General features: G+C 58.7%; 1 protein-coding gene across 1 annotated transcript in view; it reads right to left on the minus strand.

Moving 5' to 3' along the window:
- The window catches only part of CACNA1E (calcium voltage-gated channel subunit alpha1 E), a 92,460-nt gene that overhangs the window by 10,699 nt on the left and 58,303 nt on the right, over window positions 1–23,458 (minus strand). Inside the window, exons 17-41 of the mRNA XM_050712143.1 lie at window positions 23,122–23,194; window positions 22,666–22,783; window positions 22,293–22,360; window positions 21,050–21,147; window positions 18,645–18,701; window positions 17,024–17,623; window positions 16,662–16,924; window positions 16,280–16,439; window positions 15,765–15,894; window positions 15,151–15,210; window positions 14,767–14,873; window positions 12,828–12,839; window positions 11,232–11,328; window positions 10,129–10,289; window positions 9,641–9,778; window positions 9,019–9,220; window positions 8,705–8,869; window positions 7,932–8,042; window positions 7,001–7,084; window positions 6,787–6,912; window positions 6,552–6,617; window positions 4,761–4,852; window positions 4,499–4,664; window positions 4,215–4,342; window positions 2,264–2,360 (exon numbers count right to left, since the gene is read on the minus strand). Of these exons, the coding sequence (XP_050568100.1) occupies window positions 2,264–2,360; window positions 4,215–4,342; window positions 4,499–4,664; window positions 4,761–4,852; window positions 6,552–6,617; window positions 6,787–6,912; window positions 7,001–7,084; window positions 7,932–8,042; window positions 8,705–8,869; window positions 9,019–9,220; window positions 9,641–9,778; window positions 10,129–10,289; window positions 11,232–11,328; window positions 12,828–12,839; window positions 14,767–14,873; window positions 15,151–15,210; window positions 15,765–15,894; window positions 16,280–16,439; window positions 16,662–16,924; window positions 17,024–17,623; window positions 18,645–18,701; window positions 21,050–21,147; window positions 22,293–22,360; window positions 22,666–22,783; window positions 23,122–23,194 (3,379 nt within the window). The remainder of the gene's footprint in view (window positions 1–2,263; window positions 2,361–4,214; window positions 4,343–4,498; window positions 4,665–4,760; window positions 4,853–6,551; window positions 6,618–6,786; window positions 6,913–7,000; window positions 7,085–7,931; window positions 8,043–8,704; window positions 8,870–9,018; window positions 9,221–9,640; window positions 9,779–10,128; window positions 10,290–11,231; window positions 11,329–12,827; window positions 12,840–14,766; window positions 14,874–15,150; window positions 15,211–15,764; window positions 15,895–16,279; window positions 16,440–16,661; window positions 16,925–17,023; window positions 17,624–18,644; window positions 18,702–21,049; window positions 21,148–22,292; window positions 22,361–22,665; window positions 22,784–23,121; window positions 23,195–23,458) is intronic.

Genomic DNA, 23,458 nt, shown 5'->3' on the forward strand with positions numbered 1-23,458 from the left:
AATGACCATAACCGTGCCATCGCTTGCTGTTGGGAAGAGAGCACAGGAATATGGAGTGGTGAGGGAGCAGGTTCAGGAGCCGATGTCCGTAGGGACATGAACGCCCGTGGAACATCTCTGCTGTGCCTGACCCATGGCCATCTCCAGGGATGCTTGCAGACAGCAGAAGCGATGCCTGCTTTCTTGGCTCATTTCTGCCTGACTGCCAGAGGCAGAAGGGGCTGAAGAAAGGCAAGGAGAACCCCAAGGAGTGGAGCTGGTTGTTGGGGCTTTCCCAACAAGATGCAATTACAAGACCTGCTCTCCCCAGCATAAGGACAGTTTGCTGGATCTCCACAGGAAGGCTTTCTGCATCAATGTCCCCCCACCCGCAGATGGCCTGGCAGATACACTTCCACACCCTGCTGCACCCCTATGCAGCATCCTGAGGATGCCCAGGCACCATCTTGTCCAGAGCATCCTGTCCCCCACTTCACCGACACATTTGTGTCTTTTCTGCTAGCATTTGTTGTCAAATAGCCTGGTAGGAAAGGGGTGTGGGCTTGCTCTCTTACATTATTTTGGAAATTAGGGCTCTTGCTGCCTCCAGGAACCTGTGCACTGTGTGGGGCAGGCTGACCAAACTGCAAGATGAGCAAGTTGGGTTGGCATTTGGGGATTTGGTCCATGGTGGCAAAAGTGTGATGTCCACGTGGGTTTTCCTTCTTCATCAGTTCCCTTTCGGGAATTGTTCCAGGCCAGTAGGAACCCCTGAAAATCTCTCAGGTCCTTGAAATGCCATGTGCTCGGGGAGGACACCATGGTACACGAGGAAGAAAAGGCTGGAAGGATGTGACTTCCCTCACGTGTGAGCAGAAGTGTGTCTCACTCCCTGCCTCTCCTTGATTTATCCCCACCTTCCCTGCCCGTCCGTTGCACGGAGCCAGCAGCGAGCTCTGGCTGCTGCAGAGTTCCCAGCTTCCAGGGACCCTGCGAGCACCAGGTTACCCAGCTTTGGGGAGCAGCATTTTCCAGTTAAGCCCTGCCATCAACTGACAAAGAGAAGGAAATCCTCCTGAAGGTGTCTTCTGTCTTCGGGACCTCAGCACAGCCCCAGCCTTTGCCAGGAAGGCAGCAGAGAAGAGTGGAAAGAGTGCAGGGACCCCGCCCTTGAGGGGTTGAGACGTCTGAGGGTCTTGCAAGAACTGCCCACCTTTCCCTAAACCCATCTTCATAAATTAGATGATCGTGTCTCATTTCCTCTGCCCTGCTTCTGGTGCCAGCCCATCCTGTAAGACTTCGGGCACCGACCCACTGTGGGGGTATGTGGGGTGAGGCATGCCTCCCTCGCAGGATGAAGGCTGCAGGCCAGGGGTGCCTGAGCTTCCCTCACACATCACGGATGCCTGACGGATGAAGAGGAAGGAAGAGCTCTGCGGTTCAGCTTTTCATGCCATGGAGATGGGTGTCATGGCACTAGGAAGAAGGCAGCAGGCACAGGGTTTTGCTCAGTTGCCACCCCAAGGAAAAACATAAAAGAAGGTGCAGTGATGCACAAGGAGGTCAGACCACTGCCCTGACTCAGGGCTGAGAAGCCAGCTCAAGCAGAGGAAGAGCTGAGCTCCAGAGGCCAGGAAGGAGCCCAGGTGGCCGCTGGCCCCCAGGTGAAAGGTGCAGCCCAGGCTGGGGCTGGGATAGACTCCATGGAGCCAGCCTGGCCCCGCAAGTGCCCCCACACCTCCTCCTAGCAGGGCTGGCAAGCCACGGGTACGATGCACAAGAGCCCGGCTCCCTGAGAGGTGGCCGCATGTCCTCCGGGTGCCACGGGACGTCCCCAGATGTCCTATGGGGAGAGGGGTCACCCTGGCATCCCACCCTCCCTCTCCCATACAACAAAATCCCCAGTTCCCTCCATCCCCAGGAGCACACCACACCTGAGCCCCCTTTACAAACAGGCATCGGGGGGAAAAGCCCTGGTCCCACTGATGCCACCGAGCAGGGACGGTGGCACGCGTCCCGGCAGAGCTGGGGGGCTCTGCGCCGCTGGGGCCGGGGCTGGCTGGGGGCAGTGCAATTTATCAAACACCCCCAAACCCCCCCAGGAGGCTCCGGGCCCCCCCTGGGGGGGACAGCTGCTGGCCCTGGGAGGCCGCGGACCTCTTTAAACTCGAAGGAAAGCAACGTGAGGGTTCCCTCGGGAGGCGTGGTGGCGGTGGAGCAGGGGGAAGGAGGGGTGGATGGTGCGTCCCGTGGCCAGGTTGTGGCGGAGGACTGGGAGGCAAACCTTGCACGCCACCCTGTAGGGGCAGTTCTCTCCTAGGCCCAGAGGAGGCGAGATCACCCGTACTAATTTGTACATATCCTTATACGAGATCCTGCCGCTGCAAAGGAAGCACAGGTGGGTTAATAGGACACTGAGAGGGTGGAGGAGAGGGTGGAGAGCTTAACCAGGGGGGCTAGGACCAGCTGCAGGGCAAGGCCCCCGGGGGGGCACGGCTCTTCTCCTTCTGGCTGTGTCAGACCCAGAGAGGGGAAAAGCTGGGAGCATCGGCGGCCGCCTTCTCCATCATGGGCCTGCTCACGCCTCCTCGTTCTGCCCCACGTGGCCCCGGCCACCGACACCTGGTGGTGGGACGGGGCTGGGATTTTAGGGGCGGGGGGGAGGTTGCAGCCGGTTTGGGCCATGAGCCCTGCTGGTGGAGCCGTGTTCCCCCGTGCCACCAGCTCTCTGCTCCTCCCGAGGGCCCGGGAGGCCGGCAGCCGAGTGAATCCTATCTCTGGTGTCTGGGGACCCCGAGGCAGGGAGACATAATGTGACCGGTGGCTCTGGCACTAGCACCTAGGTCTCTCACCAGAGCACTCTGCCAAGGGTACACATTATTATCCTGTACACGCACCCCTTTTCCCCCAGACCCAGGCCCGCTTGTTGTCACAGCAGGATACAGCCCGTATCCGCTGGAATAACAAAGCAGTTGATGCAGGAGCTGGCAGGGCCAGGCGCAGGGGTGCTGAGCCCCCAGCCCCAGCTCCAAGGCCTTTTGGGAAGCACACGGGGGCCGTGCTGAGGTGCAGCGCGCTGCAGCCTCCTGGGCATCCTTGGACAAGCTGGGAGGGAAACTGCACAAGGAGGCAAAGAGCAGCAGCACTACTGTCCTACCCTTCTTTGCCTCTGGTTTCTCCTCTCTCTCCTCCCGTCCCCTCTCCATCACTGAGCCAACCGTCTGGGCAGAGCCAGTCCCTGAGCCTGCCTGGCCTCGGACCCGCGTGCTGTCCCCCCGAGACCCTTCCTGTGAGAGCTGCTGCCCTGCATGGGTGCCGGGACCCCTGGGGATGTACTCACCCGACAGCGGGGGCCGGGGCTGCCCCAGTGACCCCAACACCACCGGCTCCCGTGCATGGCCCCTAACCACCGTGGTTTGCTCAGAAATCAGAGGTGGGCTTCCTCAGTGACTGTCCTGGACAGTCTCCTGGGCCAGATTATGGATTTAGGCTTAAAAAGATAAAAAATGAAACCGTGGCTGGAGCTGGCCTCTCATGAGGCAGGAGGCCAGCAGTGGAGGCAAGGTCTCCAAAGGGAACACGTGTCTGCCGAGGGTGCTGAGCTAACATCAGCCTGGCACGGTGGTGATGGGACACGGCTCCACAGAGGCTGTCCCCAGGCTGGGAGTGGCACAAGCCACCCTCAAGGTGCTGGGGCTGGCAACCACGCGCCCCTTGAAGAGGTGGGGGCTGGCCGGGGGAAAGGCAAGCCCGTGCCCAGCCTCTGCAAATCCCCAGACCCCTCAAAAACTCTCCAAATAAGCTCCTCCATAGATGACCTGGCAGGAGCACAGCAAGCCCCCAGCATGTCCCCAAGGCCTGGGACAAGCCACCCTCTGCCCTGCCCCAACAGGAGCCGGGTGCGCTGGGGACCCAGCCATGGAGGCTGTCTCGGGCAGAGGCTGGGGAGGATGCTGAGAGGGACCTGCCCGTGGGATGGCAGGGGAGGAGAGGGGGAGCAGGAGCCTCCAGCTCTCGGGATAAACACCACGGTGAGCCATGAACGTCTTCAGGCTCTCAGCTAAGGTGCCTGTGCCACCAGGCGTCGTGGGAACCGGCTGCTACCCTTGTAAGGACTGTGAGCGAGAGCAGCCTTGCCCTGGGCATCGCAGCCGGGTTTCAGCAGCAGCAGACAGAGACACTGCTCAAAACCAGCTCTGAGAGGCTGCCTGGGAGAGAAGGAGCTGGCTACATACCACGCTGCTCTGTCATACTCTGCCCAGATCCGGACAAACTCATCCAGATGGTGAGGTCCCAGGATGGAGGAATCACGGGTCAGGTATTCGAAGTTGTCCATGATGACGGCCACGAACAGGTTGAGCATCTAGGCGAGGGGGAAAAAGGGCATAGAGAAAGGGAAATGGGAGAGGGAGCAGAAAAGGGAAGGGAGAGAGAAGGAAGGGAAGTCAGGGTGAGATGGAATTAAACGAGGAACCGAGAAAGCACAGCGGGTGGCACAGCACGGGGCCGGGGAACTCACCAGGAACGAGCAGAAGAAGATGAAGGAGACAAAGTAAACGTAGGCCAGGTCGGTGCCGCAGCGCTCGTTCTCGTTCTGCCCAGACGTTGCTGTCGTGTCCGGCTCGCAGCCCTTGCCCTCCAGGCAGGACAGCATGATCTCCTGCCATGCCTCCCCGGTGGCACTCCTGCACCCAAGGCACCATGCTCAGCACCCCACGGCAGGCAGGATGGAGTGGGGAAGAAGTCCCCCCACTGCCAGCCCCCCACCTGTGGTTCCCTACCTGAAGAGGAGCATGAGGGAGCCCAGGAAGCTGCGGAAGTTGTTGTGCCGGTTAATGTGGCTTTCCTCATCCAGCTTGATGTTGCCAAAAACCTGCCGGAGGGAGAAAAAGGTTCAGACAACACTGCCGGTGCCAGGGAAGCGGCTGTGCGCTCACCTTGGCTCGGGGCGCACGATGTGCTGCCGGACGGATCCTGCCCCAGAGCCCAGGTGGAGAAGCAGCCCCGTGAGGGCATGTGGGCACAAATCCTGCCCTGCAAGGACAGGAGGTGGTAGAGGCTGCCGGAGGCCGAGCTGCCACAGAAATGGGAGGGCAGGGGGTCTGGGATGAGCTGAATTTGGCCACTGTGCAGCAGCCGAGCGCCACGCGGGTCCCAGCATACTGGGGGCACAGGGATGAGTCCCACCACCCTGCGTGGGTGCTGTGGTCCTGAGGCAGTGGTGGGTTACGGATGAAAGCCCCCAGGAGCTTTTCCCACTGAGAGGAGATGACCCGCGATGCTGGGGTCGGGCACAGTGGCATGAAGAGGGTGGGGAAACGCTCAGTGCCCAAGGGACAGACGGACTGCTAGCCCACCACAGACAGACAGACACTGGGGACTACCAGCTCTGGGCCCTTCCCAGGAGGTTCCCAGGGCCAAAAGAGGCAATGAAGCCCCAGATTTGGGCAATAGCCTAACAATGACCCACAGCCAAGGCCACAATAGGACAACGAACATTCGCAAAGTGCCTCAAACTGGAAAAATGTGCCGTTATTACTGTTAAATATTTATTCCACTTTCCATGAATCTAAAAATACACCAACTGCAGAGTATTTTTTCCCTGTACAGGTTTTTTTGCAATGTGTAATTGTAGAATATTTTCTGCCTCCAGCTATTTTGCTCAAATAACGCCCACAGACTTTACTGCTTGGGGATTTGTTCACAATAGTGTTAAAAAATAAAATAAATCAAATACTACCACACGGCAGGGAGGGGGGCTGAGTCAGATGGCAGTTGTTTAGCGCGGAGAACACCTGGAGCCGGTGCTGGGATGTGTGGGACAAGAGCAGCCACGCGACTCTCGGGGCGGGAGGAGACCAAACACCAGCGCTGCCAAGCAGCCCGAGCCGGAGGCGACCACGCTGCCCACTCCCCAGAATCTGCTCCCTCCCCTCCCCAGCCCTTCCTAGCGCTGAGCGCGTTCGTTATCGCGGTGGCTTGCTCACCCGGCGGCTCCAAACCCCGAGCGTGAGCAGAGATGCTTTGTGAGATCCTCAGCGTGGGGCTTAGTCACCGAGCCAGCCCCGCCAGCACGTGTTTGACCGGGAGCTTTCGCTCACGTGCCGCTTCTGCACCAGGCTGGAGTGTGGGGAGCTCATGGCTCCGCATACCTCCCCTTGGTAGGTCACTGCAGGGCCCTAAAATCAGGATCCCACCAGCATCAAGCCCACAAAAACCCTACGCGGAGGGATGGGTGGGTGCACGGCTGCGGGTGGCCATGCCATGGTCCCTTTGGTTTTAGAGGTTATTGGGTACAGCCCCTAAAAGCACAATGCCTGTGGAACAAAGCGGTGGTGATTTGGGAGCAGCTGCCACACAGGGTGCCCAGCTGAGCCCCCATGTCCCCAGGGGTACAGGGGAGGAGGGCATCTGGGGTCCCAGCAGTGCCACAGGACATGCGTCTCTGCGGCTCCTGAACGAGCTCTCCCACCCCCTGGGACCCCCCTGGGCACCCGGGCTGGCTGCCGTGCAGCGTGGTGCTGAGCACACGGCCGTGCCGGAGGGCTGCGCGCCGAGCTGTCCGTGCCCACCTGCATCCCGATGATGGCGTAGATGAAGAAAAGCATCGCGATCAGGAGGCAGACGTAGGGGAGAGCCTGCGAGGGAAGCACATGAGTCATCTCCTTCAGCTCAGGTCCAGCTCCAGAGGCACACAGAAAGAGCAGCGAGCAGGTAAACTGCTCCAAACCATCTCTCCTGCGAGCCAGCAGGGCAGCAAGGCCCGGGGAGTAGCACCCCCAGGAGCACCGGGCACGGGGAACTTACCTTGAAGGACTGCACGAACGTCCAGAGCAGGATGCGGATGGTGTAACCCTGGCGCAGCAGCTTGATGAGCCGAGCCGCTCGGAAGAGCTTCAGGAAGCTCATGTTGAAGCTGCTCGTGTTCACCAGCTGGGAGCAGAGGGGAGGAGGGGGTCAGGGGAAGGCAGGAGCCACCCCATCCCTGCCAGCGCCCCCCAGCCCAGGCCGTGCCTGTCACCTTGGTGTCCGTCAGGATGATCTCCGTGATGCTGCCGATGACGGTGATGAAATCAAAGATGTTCCAGGTGTCCCGGAAATAATTCTGTGGGAGGAAGGAGAGAGGGAGGGTGGATTTGAGATCGGGGTGGCCAGTCTGAAGGGCGCTGGGATGTGGGAAAAGCCTTCCTTCCCAGCGCAGAGCTCATGGGAGGTACGCGCGGATCCCTTCCCGGGCTGCTCTGGCACCAGGATGCCCAGCCTGCTGGTGGCCACAGGTGGCAATAACTCGTCACACTGACCCCCGTGGCCACAAGGATGCTGTGTCCTCCAAGGGTTGCAAAGAAAAAGCAGCCCAGGGCTTAAAAGAGCAGCTGGGGACTTGAGGACCGGGAATTAGATGGAGAGGTCTCGCTGGTGGTCAGGTCTGGCTCAACGCACAGGCACCCGGTGGCTCTCAGGGACAAGGAACCGCTGCCACCGGCACGGTGGCAACAGGGGCTGCCCAGTACGTGGTCCGTGCCCCAAGCATGGCAGAAACGAGGCAAAAAGTCCTGCAGCATGGCTTCCCCCAGCACAACACCCACCCGCAGCAGTGGAAATCTGCTTAAAGCTGAGCAGCGCCAAGCTCTGGCCGCAGGATGCCTGCTGCTGCAGGCTGAACCGACCGATCCCTTTGGGACACGGGCTTCACAACCTGCAGCAGCTCTGGCTGCTGGCCCGGGAAGCCTGGAAGGTCTGTGCTGACTGAGAAACCAGCACCTAGCAGTGGGAAGTCTAACGGGAGCCAAAGAAGTGGTTCCAACCGCCAGCCTGCAAGCAACTCCCAGGCTGGGACCCAAAATAGATGGCACCGGCATCGTGTTATTAACACCTTCCCTCCGTGAACCGGAGGGCTGAGGTGTGCTAAGTGCAAATTAACGCCCTCGTCAACAACAGGATCAGCCACTTACCAGGAAGCCGAAAGCAATGATCTTGAGGACGCACTCCAAGGAGAAGACCATGGTGAATGCAATGTTCAGGTACTTCAGGGCCAGCTCGTAGGTGTACGGAGCAGAGTAGTACTGATGGAGACAGACATTGCGAACTCGGAGGGGACCAACCAGCCTCTTGTGACCGACGTCTGTCCCCAGGAAGGCCTGCAGGCCCCTGCTCCTTGCCCACGGTGCCTTGAGACCACCTCCTTCATCCCCTCCCCACCCCTCTCCCAGGACAGCAGCCTCTGCTGCTGAGAAGGAAGCCCAGAATAAGTGCAGATCTTCCTGCAGCAGCGATAACTCTTTACAGGATTTGGAAGTTTTCTTACTCCTTCTCTCTAGAAGTTTCAAGAGCTGGAGTGCGGATTAGAGCAAGTTTCCATGGTGGGAAGGTGGAAAAGTCCCCAAACCCAGGCTTGGGAAAGAACAAGTCTCTTTGGACAAGCAAACTACGTGGTCAATTTTTTCACCTGGACATGGAAACTTGCAGGGACCTTCTCAGAGCCCTCTGAAAAGCTGCACTGGTCCTCTAGTGGACCAATCACCACTCACAGCCACTGAGGACCACATGCTAAAGACACCAGGAGCTGAGGCTGACACCCTTGTCAAGCAGCAAAAAGATGCTCAGGCTCTGCCTCAAAGTGTCCCCTAAGAACAAGCTCAATACCCTCTGGTCCCATTCAGGATGGGATCTGATCTTCCTCCTCCCCGCCACCCTAAGCAGGGAAGCCTGACCCTGCCCAGCTCACCTTCATCATCAGCACCACGGTGTTTAACGCGATCATGGCCATGATGGTGTACTCGAAGGACGGGGAGACCACAAAGTGCCAGACCCGGTACTGGAAGGTGTGCCGGTTCTGGGGCATGTAGCGTGTGAGGGGCTTGGCACTGATGGCAAAGTCAATACAGGCTCTCTGGAACAAAACCACGTGTGTCAGACCCTGACCAACGGTGACGTAGGGGACACTGGCTGCCACACTTCTTTTACGGGTTACTTGCACCACTGGCCAGCCTTTTAAATGCCCGGGGAGCCCCAAGGTCCCAAACCCTCCCCAGACTGTACCTCGTTCTTCTCCAGACTGCACTCCTCCATCATTTTGTCTCCTTGCTCTTGGAAGGTGATGATGATGAGAGCCACGAAAATGTTGACAAAGAAGAATGGAAAGACCACAAAGTAGACGACATAAAAAATGGACATCTCCATGCGGTTGCTGCGGCTGGGCCCGCGGTCCTCCTCCGTCACGTCCACCGAATGCTGCAGCACCCTGTGGGCAGACAGGTGAAGAAGAGCAACCAGAGATGTGTCCCTCGGGACTGCCGCTGTACAGCACTTCCCCTGGGATCCACCTCGTGCAGCCAGCTGCCATGGGCTGTCCGTGCTGTCCCAGGCTCTCCTGAGCACGGAGAGAGGGCTGGTCCTAAAGCCAACGCTAAAACTGACCCACAATTAATATATCTCATGGCCATGCAGGAGCAGGGATCATCCATCATTCACTTTCTAAGGAAGAAGCTAACCCCAACCTCATCTAGGGGTTAAAATCTCTTTTGTCTTGTCCTAATTTCTCAGCCCTCCTCTCCTCCCTGCTACCATCAGTCCCACCTGGGTATATTCAGTTATTAACCCAACCAACACAACCAGGATGTGCCCACCCCATTCAAGGGAAGATGACAGAGAAAACACTCACTGGGGCCAACCCTCGCCGGTGGAGACTGTGAACAGGGTGAGCAATGCCCAGATTATGTTGTCGTAGTGAAACTCGTGTCTTTTCCACTCCCGGCACTTCACCTCCATCTTGTTCTTCTCATGGTCCACGTAGTTCCCTCTGCAGGGTTGGGAGAGAGCAGTGGCCTTGCTTTACATTGCCAGACATGAGATGGGGGGTTTTAAACCTGGGGGCAGCGTGTGGTGAGGGGACACCACAGATGGGGAGAGGCTGGACAAGAAATGGGGGGAGCAAAGAAATGGGAGAGGAGGAAAGACAGAACAGGATGCTGAGTGCTGATACACAGCAATGGGACAGGACTCGGCCTACGTCGCCCATCCCAAGAAACTACAGCCAAAAACGAGCTGTGACCAAGGACTCCACCACTGGTTACCCAAAGGGACATCGCCCAGCACCCTGCCTCTGCCAGAGCTGTCGGCAGCATCAGGCCCACCGAGCGGGGCACCTACATGCAGTCCTTCTCCGTGTCCTTAGAGCTGTCAGTGCAGTAGAAGAACTTCCCCTTGAAGAGCTGGACGGCAATGACAGCGAAGATGAACATGAAGAGCTTGTATACGATGAGGATGTTGAAGACGTTCTTGAGGGACGTCACGACGCAGTCGAAGACAGCCTGCAGGAGAGGGCATCGTGGGCAACCAACAGCCCTAGCACAGGGCAGGACCCAAATCTTCCTCAACACTACCGTGTGGAAGACATTTCCTACTCCCAGTAGGAGAGGAAGGAAGGAGGAAAGAGCCTCCAGTGCTCTCTACAACCAGGGCAGCAGACAGGGACCATCCCAATGATGCCATTAGCAGCGCCCAAAACCAATTAATCAATATTTCTTTGCTCAGCATTGCCCCAGATAACGAGGCAGACTGAATGCCCCTGCCTGCAACAGCAGCAGTTCCTAAAGCTCTGGGGCTGTGCTCTCAGCCCTGAGCTTCACAGTCCAGCATTGTCCAGAAATGAAGTGACATGAGCCAAAGTCCATTCACACACCAGGAGGAAAAGCTGGGGCAAAAAACTCTGTCTCTGGGGTGCCACCCTGGGGCCTCATCCACCAGCCAAATATCCCTTTAGGGGATAACTCGGGGCTTCCTTGGTCTCTTAGTCCTTTCTGGCTCCATACCCCACCAGCTAAAGCAGGGAAATCCATGATCCTACCTGCACTGCATAAATTACCCCGCTATTCAGCAGGGAAACCCCCCTCTGCTGTAACACGAGGACAGCACAGCATGCAAAATCTGGGCTTGTTTGCGAGCTGCTCTGGTGGGAAAGATAATGAACTTTGGAGAGGGATCTGAGCTCTCCCAGAGCCAGGGCCGTGTACTTCACCAGCAGAGCAGCTGGGCTTTGCTGCCTGCTTTCCGTGCCAGCCCCGATGTCCCTGGCAAAGGACCTGGCTTGGATCTGTCTGCGGCTGGGCTTGCTTTAAATAACTCACAGCACCGCCAGATGTGGAGCAGTCTGAGAGGAGCCGTGTTTGGAAACAGGGCTCCTAAAGCCCAGCAAACGCCCTGGAAATGACTTGTTTAATCACGACATTAGCGTCGGAGGCGGGCAGCGTTACCTTCAGCTTGGGCAGCCGCTTGATGGTTTTCAGGGGCCTCAGGACCCGCAGCACACGGAGGGACTTGATGGTCTTGATATCCCGGCCCTTGTTGGTCCTGCCGCGTGGGAGGGAGGCGCAGGCACCCAAAAACGAAGCGGAGACACAATAACCTTCGGGACCCGGGGCTGGGTGCTTTCAGAGCTGCCCCCACCGCGTGCATGGGGAGGGGAAGGGATAGGGGGGCCACGTGCCGCAGCATGGGGCAGCAGTCACAGGCGTGCTGCTGAAGGAGTGCTCAGCCCACCTAAACCCATCTCCTTCCATGCACACGCTTGTCAGAGATGAAAAATAAAGCCCGCCTCTCCCCCGGAGGATTAGCACCTTTGCTGGGGCTTGCTTGGCTACCTTAACGAATCCCCTTACTGTGAGGAGGTGCCAGGTGGCATGCTGCATGCCCCCACGTCCCCAACCCCTCCTGCAGGCACAGGACATTTCCAGATGGGGCTCACAAAAAGCCATCACCACCGCAACTGGTTTTGCTGCTGCCTGCCAGAAATTCCCAGTAAAATAAGGGATGAACCCAACAGGCAGGTCCCTCGCCAAGGGTTTTCCATCCTGTTTCAACCTCGGGATTCAGCACCCGCTCTGTGCTTGGTTTGCTTGCACAGATGCCTCATCCTAAGGCTTTCTGCCCTTTTCCATCAGTGCCCCCTGATGTGGTCAGCCTGCTCCTCCATCAGCTCAGCCCTCTCCTCCCTCCCCACGTCAGGGTCGTGCTCGCCTCCACCCCAAGCCAGCTGAGGGAGACAGAGCTCCCCGGTGGTGCTTCCTTCCTAAACAACCCTAAGGCACCCCCGCGACCCTCATTTCTCAAATGCGATGATTGATCCCAACAACAATGCTAGTTTTTTCTTGTCTTTTAGCTAAACCTGTGGGATGGAGCCTGGGATGGAGCAGAGAGGTGCTGGTGAAGGTCATATCAAAAAAAATCACCACCCTCAAAAAAACACCAAGCAAATGGCTTACAACACCAGACACTCCAAATTACATGGCTCCTTTGTGAGGGTTAATGCAACAGGGAGCACAATAAGGGATGTAATCATTAAGAGATTTAAACAAAACCACTAATTAATGCTCCTCCCCAGGAGCATGGCCTCACAAAGGGGTGGGAAGGGATTGCACCAACAGCTCCAGGACCCGCTCTGCACCTTCCACCTCTCAATTTTTGCTCAGTGGCTGGGCCTGGGTGTGCAGCTGGGGCATCTGAGGGGGGTCTGGGGCAGACCCCTCTGCCTTTAGCTCCAACAGTGCTTTCTCCATCCCCTGGGTGTGCTTGCCACCATCATGAGGTGTGCACAGACACTGTGACCCGTGGTGAATGCATCCTCCTGTAAAGGAAGGGAGTTGCATTGCTTGCAAGGAAAATCCTGCCCATTCTTCCACCCTTCCTGCACCTGCAGGGTGCACAGCAGGGCGCTCAGATCTTGGGGAATGGCAAATAGGAACGCAGATAAGGGGCAGCACAGACGCCAGACAGACAGACACCTGCACTCCCTCCCCGTGTCCCCCCCCGCCCAGGGTCCCACCCCACAGACACTCAGGTGGCATAGTTACCCCAAAGCATTCCTGCCGGAGATCCCGAGCCACCGAACAGCATGAACAGAGGGGAAAAAAAGAGAGGAGAGAGAGAAAGAATGTAAGGAAAGCATCACGGGAGCTGCAGGGGGATGACTGCGGCCCTCTCGGGCAGCCCGGCTCATCTCCGGCGGTGCAGGAGAAGGCTGCCCAGCACAGGAGGTGCAGGGGAGGTGGCAAGAGCCAGGCACTGACCGCTGCTCAGCCTCTCCACCTGCTGCAAACCCACAAACGTAGGTCTTACAGCCTGGCAGCTCTGCAAAGCCGCCCGCTAATGCCTCCTCCGAGAGTGCCACGGGAGGCAAAAGCCAGCGGGGTCTTTAGTTACGGTTATGGTTATTCCAGCTAATTTAATTCCAGCTCTTTGGAGATTTACAGCGGCGTATCAGGCTTTTTATTTAGGCTGCACTTGGGCTGCTGCATTAGCTCTCGGTGCTGAGAGCTGCCAATGGGAGGCAGGCACAGGCGGCCTCTTGCTCGCGATGCACAGGCTCTGAGTGGGCAGCGGGCAAACTATAACATTATCCAGAGACACGGGTGGACACGTGCTCATTTCTTATTTCGAGGCGGCACTGATGGCCAGGGCGTGATGGTGGCACCACAGGAGTGTGATGGTGGCACCACAAGCCAGCCCGCAGACCTCCTGCTGCAGCCACAGCTGCTGTGGGGAAACCCAACCACAGAGGGGGCAGAAAATACAATTCGATGCCAAAGCATCCTATATAATTTTCTGCCGGTGGGTGCTGGAGCTGCCCACGAGCTGCTCTCGCCACCTAATAGCATCAGCCACCCCACGGGAATCTCTTTGCCTGCCAACGAGAAGATGGGCACCTGGGGAGACATCGGTTCTCCCCGTACCAAAGAACTTAGCAAGGCAGAAGAAAAGGAGAGGAATTCAAAGAGCCCTGTGAGACTTTTTCTCCCCAGACCATGAACCAGGCAGGTCGGGACAGTTGTTGCCGCAGACTCCCCACGGCTCCGGGGGTGGCAGCATGTCACTCCCGGGCCCTGATGGCAGATGCAGGCATTCTTATAAATGCTTCACAATTCAAAAACCCATCGGAAACCGCTGTGGTGCCTTTGTTCCCCTCACCCCCGAATTTATGAGATCATCTCCTCCAGCAGGAGCCACCGGGGGACACGGGGGAGAGGGACAATGGTGCAGGTTTACATTATAAAGAGCCCTCCTCGATGGCACAAGCAGCTCGGTGTCTGCCCCGCCACAGGGACAGGTTACGTGTGTTTGCTGCAAACATCCATGGAGATGCACAGGCCCCTTGAGACTTCAGCTGCCCCATGCCAGAGGGCACCTCTCCAACCCTCGGGAGGGGGGCTGGGGACAGTGAAACGCCACGATGCTGCCCAACACGCAGTATCAGGGGTGTCCTCCCAGGGGATCAGGGCTCACAGCGAGGAGGAGCTCAGAGCAGGATGAATCCCATCCCTGGACACTTCCCCTCCACGACACAGGCACCGTCACACCCTGGCACCCCCCTACGGAGCAGGACCCGCAGGTGCCACAAGCCTCTGCTTGGCACCAAAGCCCAAATACGTGGTGAGGATGCTTAGCAGGTGAAAGCTCCACTTCTGCCACCCATTCCCTTATTATTAACAGCCCCTTTCAGGTCCAGTTCCACCACCAACCTCTTCCCAGCATCTCCACTGCTTTTCCTCCCCCGCTTCCTCCCTCCTTGCTCACGGGTATTAGACAAGCAGGGAGCAACGAGCCTCTGAGGCTACACAAGTTTTGGCTACCAGAGGTACAGCTGGGCTTTGCACACTGCTGTGAGGAGCCGTTCCCAAAGCAGAGCACAGAGGAATCCCCCCAAGACTCATCAGGGTCCTGTAGCCATGCCACATGGCTGCATCCTCCTCCCGCCCCAGCCGAGGCTGAGCCCAAAAGACGACGGCCACTTACGCCAAGGCGAAAGCCACCAGTGCTCCCACCACCACGATGAAGTCCAGGATGTTCCAGAGGTCTCGGAAGTAGGAGCCGTCCTGCAGGATCAAGCCCTGGTCGATCATCTGGGAGGGGATAAAAGCAGGTAGATCACCAACGTGGCCATCGAGCGCCCGGCCAAGCTAGGATACACATCAAGGAGCATCATGTTTTGGGGGAGTCTGGAGGCTGGTATAAGTGGTGCTGAGCTCTCTTGTCTCCTATTGCTAAGAATCGGGCTTTAAAATTTCCGTCATCCACATTTAGGACCAGAACTGAAAACTGAGCTATTTCCCCTGTGAGCCACCCCCCTGCAGCAAGCATGCTGCAGGACCTGTTGCCACCAGCACAGCCTCATCTTACCTTGATAACCATCTCGAAGGTGAACACCCCCGTGAAAACGTAGTCAAAATACCTCAGGACCTGCGGAGAGAGGGCATGAGTGCTGCCAAGGGGGGAACCAGTCCCTGGGCACATCGGTATCTCCCCACTTTAAGCTACGTGACTGGACAAAGCCCTGCTCCGGACCCCTGGGCTCTACATCCTCGTGTCCTGCACATCCTTCCCCCCATGAGGCTGCGGTCCTATGTGGCCCCTGACCACTGCAATATCTTCTTGAAGGCCGAGGGGGATTTGCCCGTTGGAGTTGCTCAGCTTTCCCTTTTTTTCTGCCCCTTCCAACCTGCCCACCTCCGAGATGCTGCTGAGGGCACGAGCCGTCCCTGTGGCCACGTGTGCCGCTCCAGCTCAGTTTTACCTCTCACTGCCAAACCCAAAACACCCCTTTTTCTCTCCAAACCCATGTCTTCCCTGCCTCATTGTTCCCACCCTCTCATTTGCTCTCCCCCAGCCCAGACACAGCACCTCAGAGCCCACCAACAGCCCATCCCCAAACATCACCGCGACACCACCCCGATTTTGGAGGTGCACAGGGAGGTGTCCCTCTCGTTTGGGGATCACAGGGGGCTTGCAGTCACCTTGTTACGGTCAGAATTGGTGAGGACGGGATCCTCGGCCGCGAGGGCGATGCTGCTGGCGGCGATGACCAGGAGGATGCACATCTCGAAGTAGCGCAGGTTCACGATGTAGTGGCAGGCTCTGCGCACCCTGCGCCGAGACAGCGCCCGACCCACTAGCCACTGGCATGCCCCGTGCATGCAAACCCCACCCCACGTCCCCGGCTAGTGACCTTATTGGTACAGGCTCCTGGAGCGGGGTCATAGCACAGGGGTGGCAGAAAAATGGAGGGGTGTGCAACAAGCATCGAATAAAATCACAGCTAGCACCCAACAGTCCAGAGAAAGCAATGAGCGTAGCTGGCACAGGGGGAGAGCGCTCTCGGGCAGGGGAAGGACACCGTTGACCAGGTTGTTGGGAGATATTCAGCCCTCTTCCCAAAGGTATCACCTCTTTTCCATGAAGGATAGGTGTCTGTCCCATCACAGCCCTCCCTAGCCCCGAATACAAAGGCCAAAAATAAAAAAAATCTCACGGGTTCGTGGTGCTGAAGATGAACATGGAGCTGTGCGGCACCATCGCTTTGCCCGTCTCGCTCTTCTCCTTCTTCCGCTTCTTCTTCTCCATCTCCTCCTCGTCCTCCTTGCTCTCTGCCTCCTTCAGGGGGCTGGCTTCCCCATCAGTCTTGTTGCTAACTGCAGAAAAACGAGAGCCTTTGCCAGGTACGGGGAGAGGGGCAGCTTCTGCCTCCAGCCCTGCCCTGCTCCCTGCTGTGGGGACCCGGGGAGGAGAAGGCAAGGGGTGTTGGGATGGGCACCCCAACCCGATGGACACGGATGGGAAAAGCCACACAAGCGGCTCTCTGCTCTCCCCAAACTCCCCCCCAAGGCTCTCAGGAAAGAGAGAGGGGTCCTCACTCTGTACCACAGCGGACTCTTGGACATCGATCATGATGGCGGTGCTCTCGGTGGCCTTCTCGGTGTTGGCGGTGACGGAGGAGAGGTCGGGCTCGCTGCGGCTGACGGTGCGGCTGGCCCCCAGCGCCGCTCCCCCCAGCAGGGCTTGCTCGCTGGTGTCCGGGCTGCTGCAGTCCTGCTCGCCCAGGCTGCCCTCCAGCCCCCGGGGGGGCTCGGGTGCCACTGCCGGGGGGCTCCCTTCCTCAGCAAGGACCCCGTTAGTCCTGTGGGAGGGAAGGACAAAAAGGTGCAAGAAGATAAGTGGAAAGCAATGACTCGAGGAGTTACGGGGGCTACAAGATTCCCCACCCCGAGCTACAAACCTGGCGGGCTCCCCGCTCGCCTCCGGCTCGCCCTGGATCAGGTCCAGTGCCGTGGCAGCATCCCCGCGCCGGTCCCCGTCCTGCGCCCCCTCCACGGGGCCGGCCTCCTCCAGCCCCATCTCCTGGCTGCCCGAGCGGCTCCCCAGGGCCGGATCCTTCCCCTCCATCCTGGCTTTCCGGTGCCGGCTGCGCCGCTGGCTCTGTCTCATCCGCGCCCTCTCCTCGATGCCTCCTCCTGCCCCTTCCTCGCCCGGCTCGCAGTTCCCGTGGCACGCTTTTTGGTGCCACAGCTCCTTGTCCCGCTTGGCCCGGGGCGATGGGCTCCTCCTGTCCTCCCCGCTGCCTGGCTTGGTCCCCGGGGCCGGCTGCTCGGGACCCTCGGCCGGCGGCCGCTCGCCCTTGCCGCCCTGCTCCTCGTTGCACTTCTCCAAGGCGACGCCGTCGCCCGGTTTCTTGCGTCGGAAGATGCTGGCGTGGGGGTTGATGAGCGGGGGCTCGTCCTTGTTGATGCCCTCCTGGCTGGACATCTGCATGTGCCGACGCAGCTGGCTGGTGCGCTGCTCCCACACCGACATGTGGTGCCGCCGGCGCCGCTCCCGCCTGCAGCGGGGACAGCCAGGGAGCGGGGTCAGCGCCGCGAGCCCCCCGCTGGTGCCGGCATTTCACCCCACGGCACCCCAGCTGCATGCACCCACCACCCCGGTGACGAGACATGGGGGTGCACACAGGGGGCTTGGAGACACAAACACCTGCCCAGCCACCAAGGTTTAGTCCCCTTTAGCCTTTCAGCGTCCCTCTGGTGCTGGCAGGGGCTGGAAACTGGGCTGAAGCTGGACCCCTGCCCCTCCAAAAGACCTCTGCCCCATCCCAGCCTGGTGGTGACCACCGTCCCCTTGCTTGCTTGGGGACACCACTTAAAATGTGGCCAAAGTCCTCCTGCTGCAGCCAGGCACTGGGGTTGTTTTTTCTCCTCCAGCTCCTTGGAGCCAGGCTCCTTTTTGGAGCATCGCTGCCCTAATGATGGCCGGGCTTGGGTGGCAGTGCTGATGGGATGGGGGTGGAGAGTAAAAAGGGAAAAGGCACCAGGAACAAGGCTGGCTTTCTCACTGAGAGGTGCCACTCTCTGCCCTACAGTGGGATGTCTGCAGTGGGGCACACAGCCCCCCTCCCCCCTGCCTGTGCTCGGTCTGCAGCCGGCACGTCCCATGGGGAGCCCGTGTGCGAGGATTTGGGGCTACAGCTGTTGGCTGCCCGCCTGTCCGGGGGTCCTCTGTGCTCCTGCGGGTGTGCTCTGGGGGAGCTGCGCCTTCTGGGGTTGTAAACGGATCCTTTCCACTGCCATAAACACGTACACAGACACCCCGGCGAGGACAGACGTTCCCTTCCCGACACACAGAGACACGCACGTGCACACACGTACACTGCTCACCCACGGAGCACACGCCGGTACACACCCACGGGTACACCGACACACACACACGGCACGGAGGCTCGGCACGCACAGAGCCACGAGCGCACGCAGGGACACGGGTGCAGGGCAGCGCCCTGAGGCACCCACAGGTGGGGCAGGGGCTGCCCAAAAAAAACACGGGGGGCCACAGAGGACACGCGACCCACGTACAGGTGGCTGCTGCGCGGCTCCCACATCGACATGTGGTGTCTCCTGCGCCTGTCTCTTCTGGGGAGGAAAAAACAAACCCGTTCAATCCCCAGCACCCCTCCTGTGCCAGCCCAATTTGCACACCCCACCGGGGCTTACACACCGCTGAGCAGAGGGATGCACGCAGCGGTGCTCACGCTAGGGCTGCAGATCTGGTCTGGGGAGCAAGGGAGACGTGGCCAAGCAAGCTGCCTCGCCAGCCACTTGGAAATCCCAGTCCTCGGGAATTTAGCAGCTCTTTCAAGTGCAGAAAGAAGAGCTGTTCACTCCTACCCAGCTACACGCTGTGCTTTGACAGAAGAGGTGATGTGTCGGGCCGACCCCGAGCTGCTCAGAGCATCACCACGCATTTACACAACCATGTGTGCTGCCCTGAGACCACGGAATGGGATACGAAGCTAATATATGCAAATCTGCATGCAATTTACATTTTTTGCTTTCTGCAAACGCCGCATGTGCGCTGTGAGCAAATACACCCCAACTGCATGCGACTGAGCACACGTGTGCGCGCAGAGCTCACGCACGCGAGTCGGGGCGCTCCCTGCTGCTTTCCTGCAGGGCACCCACAGCCCCAGCACCCAGCGGGGTCCTGCTGGTGACTTCCACCATCACAGATAGGTGCAAAGGGACAGCCCGGTGCCACGCTCAGGGTGCACGCCTGCTGCCTGCCACCGTCCCCGCAGCAAGTGGCCGCGCGGCATCGTCGCGTCGCAGCACCCGCGTGCGTCCATCTGGCCACCCACTCGCCGAGCAGCCCGAGCCATCTGCACCACGGACGCCCGTGTGCACACGCCGTGCTCCAATCTGCACCGCAGCCACCCACGGCAGCCTGGCCACGTGGGAGCACTCCTCCCGACGGCAACCGGACCTCTCCGCCGGCACGAACGCGTGCGCCGAACCTGCCCACACCTGGGACCCACCGAAGCCATCTGCATGCACCCGAACCCGAACCGATCCTGGAAAACGTCACCCCCAGGGCATCGCATCCCTCTCCCCTGCCCCTGAAACTAGTGACGCTGAGGAGGGGGAGGAACTAGAAAAAAGACCTGCAAATATCACTGTCTCCCATTTCAGTGCCACAGGAACAACAACACAAATTAACATAAAAAAATAATCTGCTTTACTAGCCAGCTGTAAGTGACAACAGCAGGAAGACTAGCAAGGATGTGCGGGCAAATCCTTTAGTACCCTAATATATTCCATCTCCTGCCTCTTCCTCTTGTATCTCTCCCTTCTCCAGCCCCTTCTGCAGCCTAAATCCCTTTATTTCCTCACTTTATCCAACGTGTTCACACTGGCAGCCAGAGACAATGCCCGTGAGCTGGTCACAACACACAAACTCTGCCATCTCTCCCATAAACCCCCCAAATCCTGCTTGCGAGGAAGAGAGGGAGATTTCTCTCTTATTATGAATATCTCCTCACCCCCAGGCAGGTCTTACGGGTACTCGTGCCACCCCAAAGCCAGCAGGGTGGGGGACCATTGCATCCCATCCCTGGGAAGCCAAGGAGCTCAGGCAGCTCCCCAAAATCTGAGCTGAACCTTGCTGCTTCCTCCATCCCCACGGGTTGGAGCTTGCCTGGGTTTCTCTCGGCAAATTTTCAAAGAGACGCAGCCGTGTGTGAGCTTGGCTTGGTTTCAAAGCATAATGAAACCTAAAATTCTCTGGGAAGGGATTCTATAAAAAAATTAAAAAATAAAAAAATAAATCCTTCCAGCCGTACCGAAGTGTACTGTTTTGGGAAACAAATCAAAACGCCTCGTTCCAATGTTGACTTACAAAGTTTTATGTGATTTAGACCATATGACAGGGCAAAATAAAAGAAAAAAAAAGGTGTCCAGGAAGGAAAAACAGAACTTTCTACTGCTGCAACACAGAGGCAGGGCTCCTCAACAGAGTGTCAAGGGTTTCATGTGGGTTTGGATTTTTGCCTTCCCCAAATCAAATTCCCTTACCATGAAATGCGATTTTGCAAGCCTGCTCCATCCCATGTAACTGCATTACAGCCGGGGGGGGGGTCAGACCTTGGCACTGCCAGGACCCCCTGCTCCCCACCCGCTGCTCCCCCTGCCCCACCACAAAGAAACGCTGCACAGGAGCGATCACCACCCACCCTCCTCCTCGCCGGCCTCTCCCCTCACCCTTAGCAGCAACCTCACGTATTTAAGCTTCAGGTTTTGGGGTAGGAAGCCTCTTTGGGGAGATTTCTGCTGTATGCAGGAGGTGAGGGAGCATGGGGCAGCCCCAGGACCTGCTTTGGCGGCCTGGTGTCTGCCCCACGGACGGCGCACATCCATCTCCTCCCATCCCCCTCTGTGCCCCTGGGGAGGGGAAGGGGGCTTGAGGGGCTCGTGGGGTCACTCACTCGATAGCCGGCATGTTGGGGGCGGACATGGGGCTGACTTCCTTGGCTTTCTGAAGGGCATGCTTCTGGTTAAAGGCCTCCTCTTCCTCCTGCTCGTCCTGCGGAGGAAACGGAGGGGTTTGCTTAGCGGGAGGCTGGCGTTTTGGGGAACTTGCACCCCTTGGAGATGGTGGGGTTACCTTAGGAGCCAAGAGAAAGGCACAGAGACAGCCTTCGTTTATCTCACGCCATGGGGATGCAATTTCCCCATCACACTGGATCTCACCGAAGGTGTTAGTGCTACCTGGAGAAGTGAACCCTGCGGGTCCAAAATGACCCCGGATGGCACAGACCAGCACAGCCTCTCCTTCACAGCCACAGGGTGGGGTGAGACAGAACGGGAGGCCAGGGACCCACAGACAACCCCGGCACAGACCACACAGCTTTAACGAGCCTGGCTGCATCTCCAGAGCAAAAAAAAAAAAGTCCTTGGGAATCATCTTAGCACATTCAGCCTCTCCAAAAACCTCATCACCTCGAACTGGTGCTGCCGGCATGCCGCGGGGGCTTGCCCAGCCTCTCCCCCTGAGCCGCAGCTCCTGGCACCCACCGTGGGGGAACAGGGGGACGGGAGCACCCTGCGCTCTCCTGCGCCGTTCTGTTTGCTGGGAACAGGTCGGATTTACCCGTGGGGGCTGCTCGGTGAGCCCGCAGGAGCCGAGGAACAGGCACGAGCTGTGCAAAATCTGAGCGGGGTGGGATCGCTGGGCTCGTTTGAAGAACAGCAATGACCCCTGCAGCTCTTGCCTACTTCACCCAAAGGGTGCCCCAACATTTCAGCCTTCCCCAAATATTCCCCAGCACGGTCTTAAAAGCAGCCAAGCCCAATAAGCTTCTCAGGCACCATCCTAAATTGCATCCTGAATCACCTCCGCTGCCCTGCAGGCAGATGGGGAGCAAATACTGACACCCCTCGGTGCCTCCGGAGTGCTCAGCAATAACAGTCCTCGTCAGACAGATAAGGGTTATCTCCATCTGACCGCAAACAAAGCTGGGGAGCTTAAATGGAGAAATAGCTAAGCTACTCTCGATGTGAGGTGTGGGTGTCCCTGGAGAGCCCGACCTCTTTGCAAGGTGGGCTGAGCTAAGGGACAGGGTGGTCCTGGCTCTGGAGCAAGCACGGTCACGGGCACTGGTGCCAGTGCCTTCCCTGCTCACCCATCCTTGCCACCAGCAAGGAGAGAAAGGAGCAGCTGGGACGTACCTTGGTGAGCTCCTGAGCGTTGGCCAGGTTGTCCACTGCGATGGCCAAGAAGACGTTCAGCAGAGTATCTGCGGGCAGCTAAGGATGCACAAGCCACTCGGTAAGGACATGGGCATCTGCAGCCACCACAGGAAGGTGGCCCTGGGGGCTCCTCGCCAGCTCAGGGACAAACTCCTGACCCGTCCCATCCGTCCTGCCCGCAGCACATCTCCAGGCAGCTCCTCCTCTGCGCCCGGGGTGCCCAGGGCTGCCCCATGCACGGTAGGACCAAGGGAGAGGAGGGAGGAGCAGAGGGTTGGGAGGGGTGGGTATCCCCAAGGAGGGAGATGAGGCGGGGTTGCCCCTGCTACAAGCACAGCAGCCAGGTGGATACAGTTTCCGAACAGGGTGAGGACGATGAAGTAGATGGAGGACCACATGCCCGAGCGAACGCCTCCCTGCGAGCGGATGCCGTTGTACATCACCTCGTTCCAGTCCTCGCCCGTCAGGATCTGCATGAAAGCAAGCCAGCAGGTCGGTCACCGACCACCCTCTTGTCACCCGGACACCCCCCACCCATCCCACCCATGCACACAGGGCAGCCTTGAGGGAGAAGATACGGGGCTTTGCTGGGGATTTGGGTCTCCTCAGAAGGGTTTGGAAACTCTTCCACCTTGGAAGAGTTGATAATAATGGAGGAGAGCGCCATCTGCTCGGTTTTGGGGTAGGAGACGGAGTGAGGGAGCTATGTCCTAGCAGCTGGACCCGTTTGTTTTCAAGAGCCCCGTTCAGCACTGAGCGGATGGCCCCAAGGCCATCGGGTTGTGCCCCCTTGCAGCCCGGCTCCTACCTGGAACACCGTCATGATGGCTGCGGGGAAAGTGTCGAAGTTGGCCGACGGCGTCCCGTCAATGAAGTTAAACCTGGAACCACAAGGACAAGAACAGGCTGGGGTAGGGGTCAGCGAGCCACGGCACTGTGCCATCAGCTCGTTGGTGCTTCCGAGGCCTCCCCCCGCTCCAATGAAGGTTGTTCCCAAAATATGCCCTGGCCAGAAGGAACCTCCAGCCCCGAGCATGTCCCAGGCAGGGCTTTTGGTGCAGGAGAGGTACCAGCAGCAGGCTGAGAGCAAGGTTGCAGACTTCCTAAGCACCCTGTGGGTGCCACCACTTGGCATTAACCACCCA

Source organism: Cygnus atratus, chromosome 8 (genome assembly GCF_013377495.2).
Source record: "Cygnus atratus isolate AKBS03 ecotype Queensland, Australia chromosome 8, CAtr_DNAZoo_HiC_assembly, whole genome shotgun sequence".
In the NCBI taxonomy this organism is placed as follows: Eukaryota; Metazoa; Chordata; class Aves; order Anseriformes; family Anatidae; genus Cygnus; species Cygnus atratus.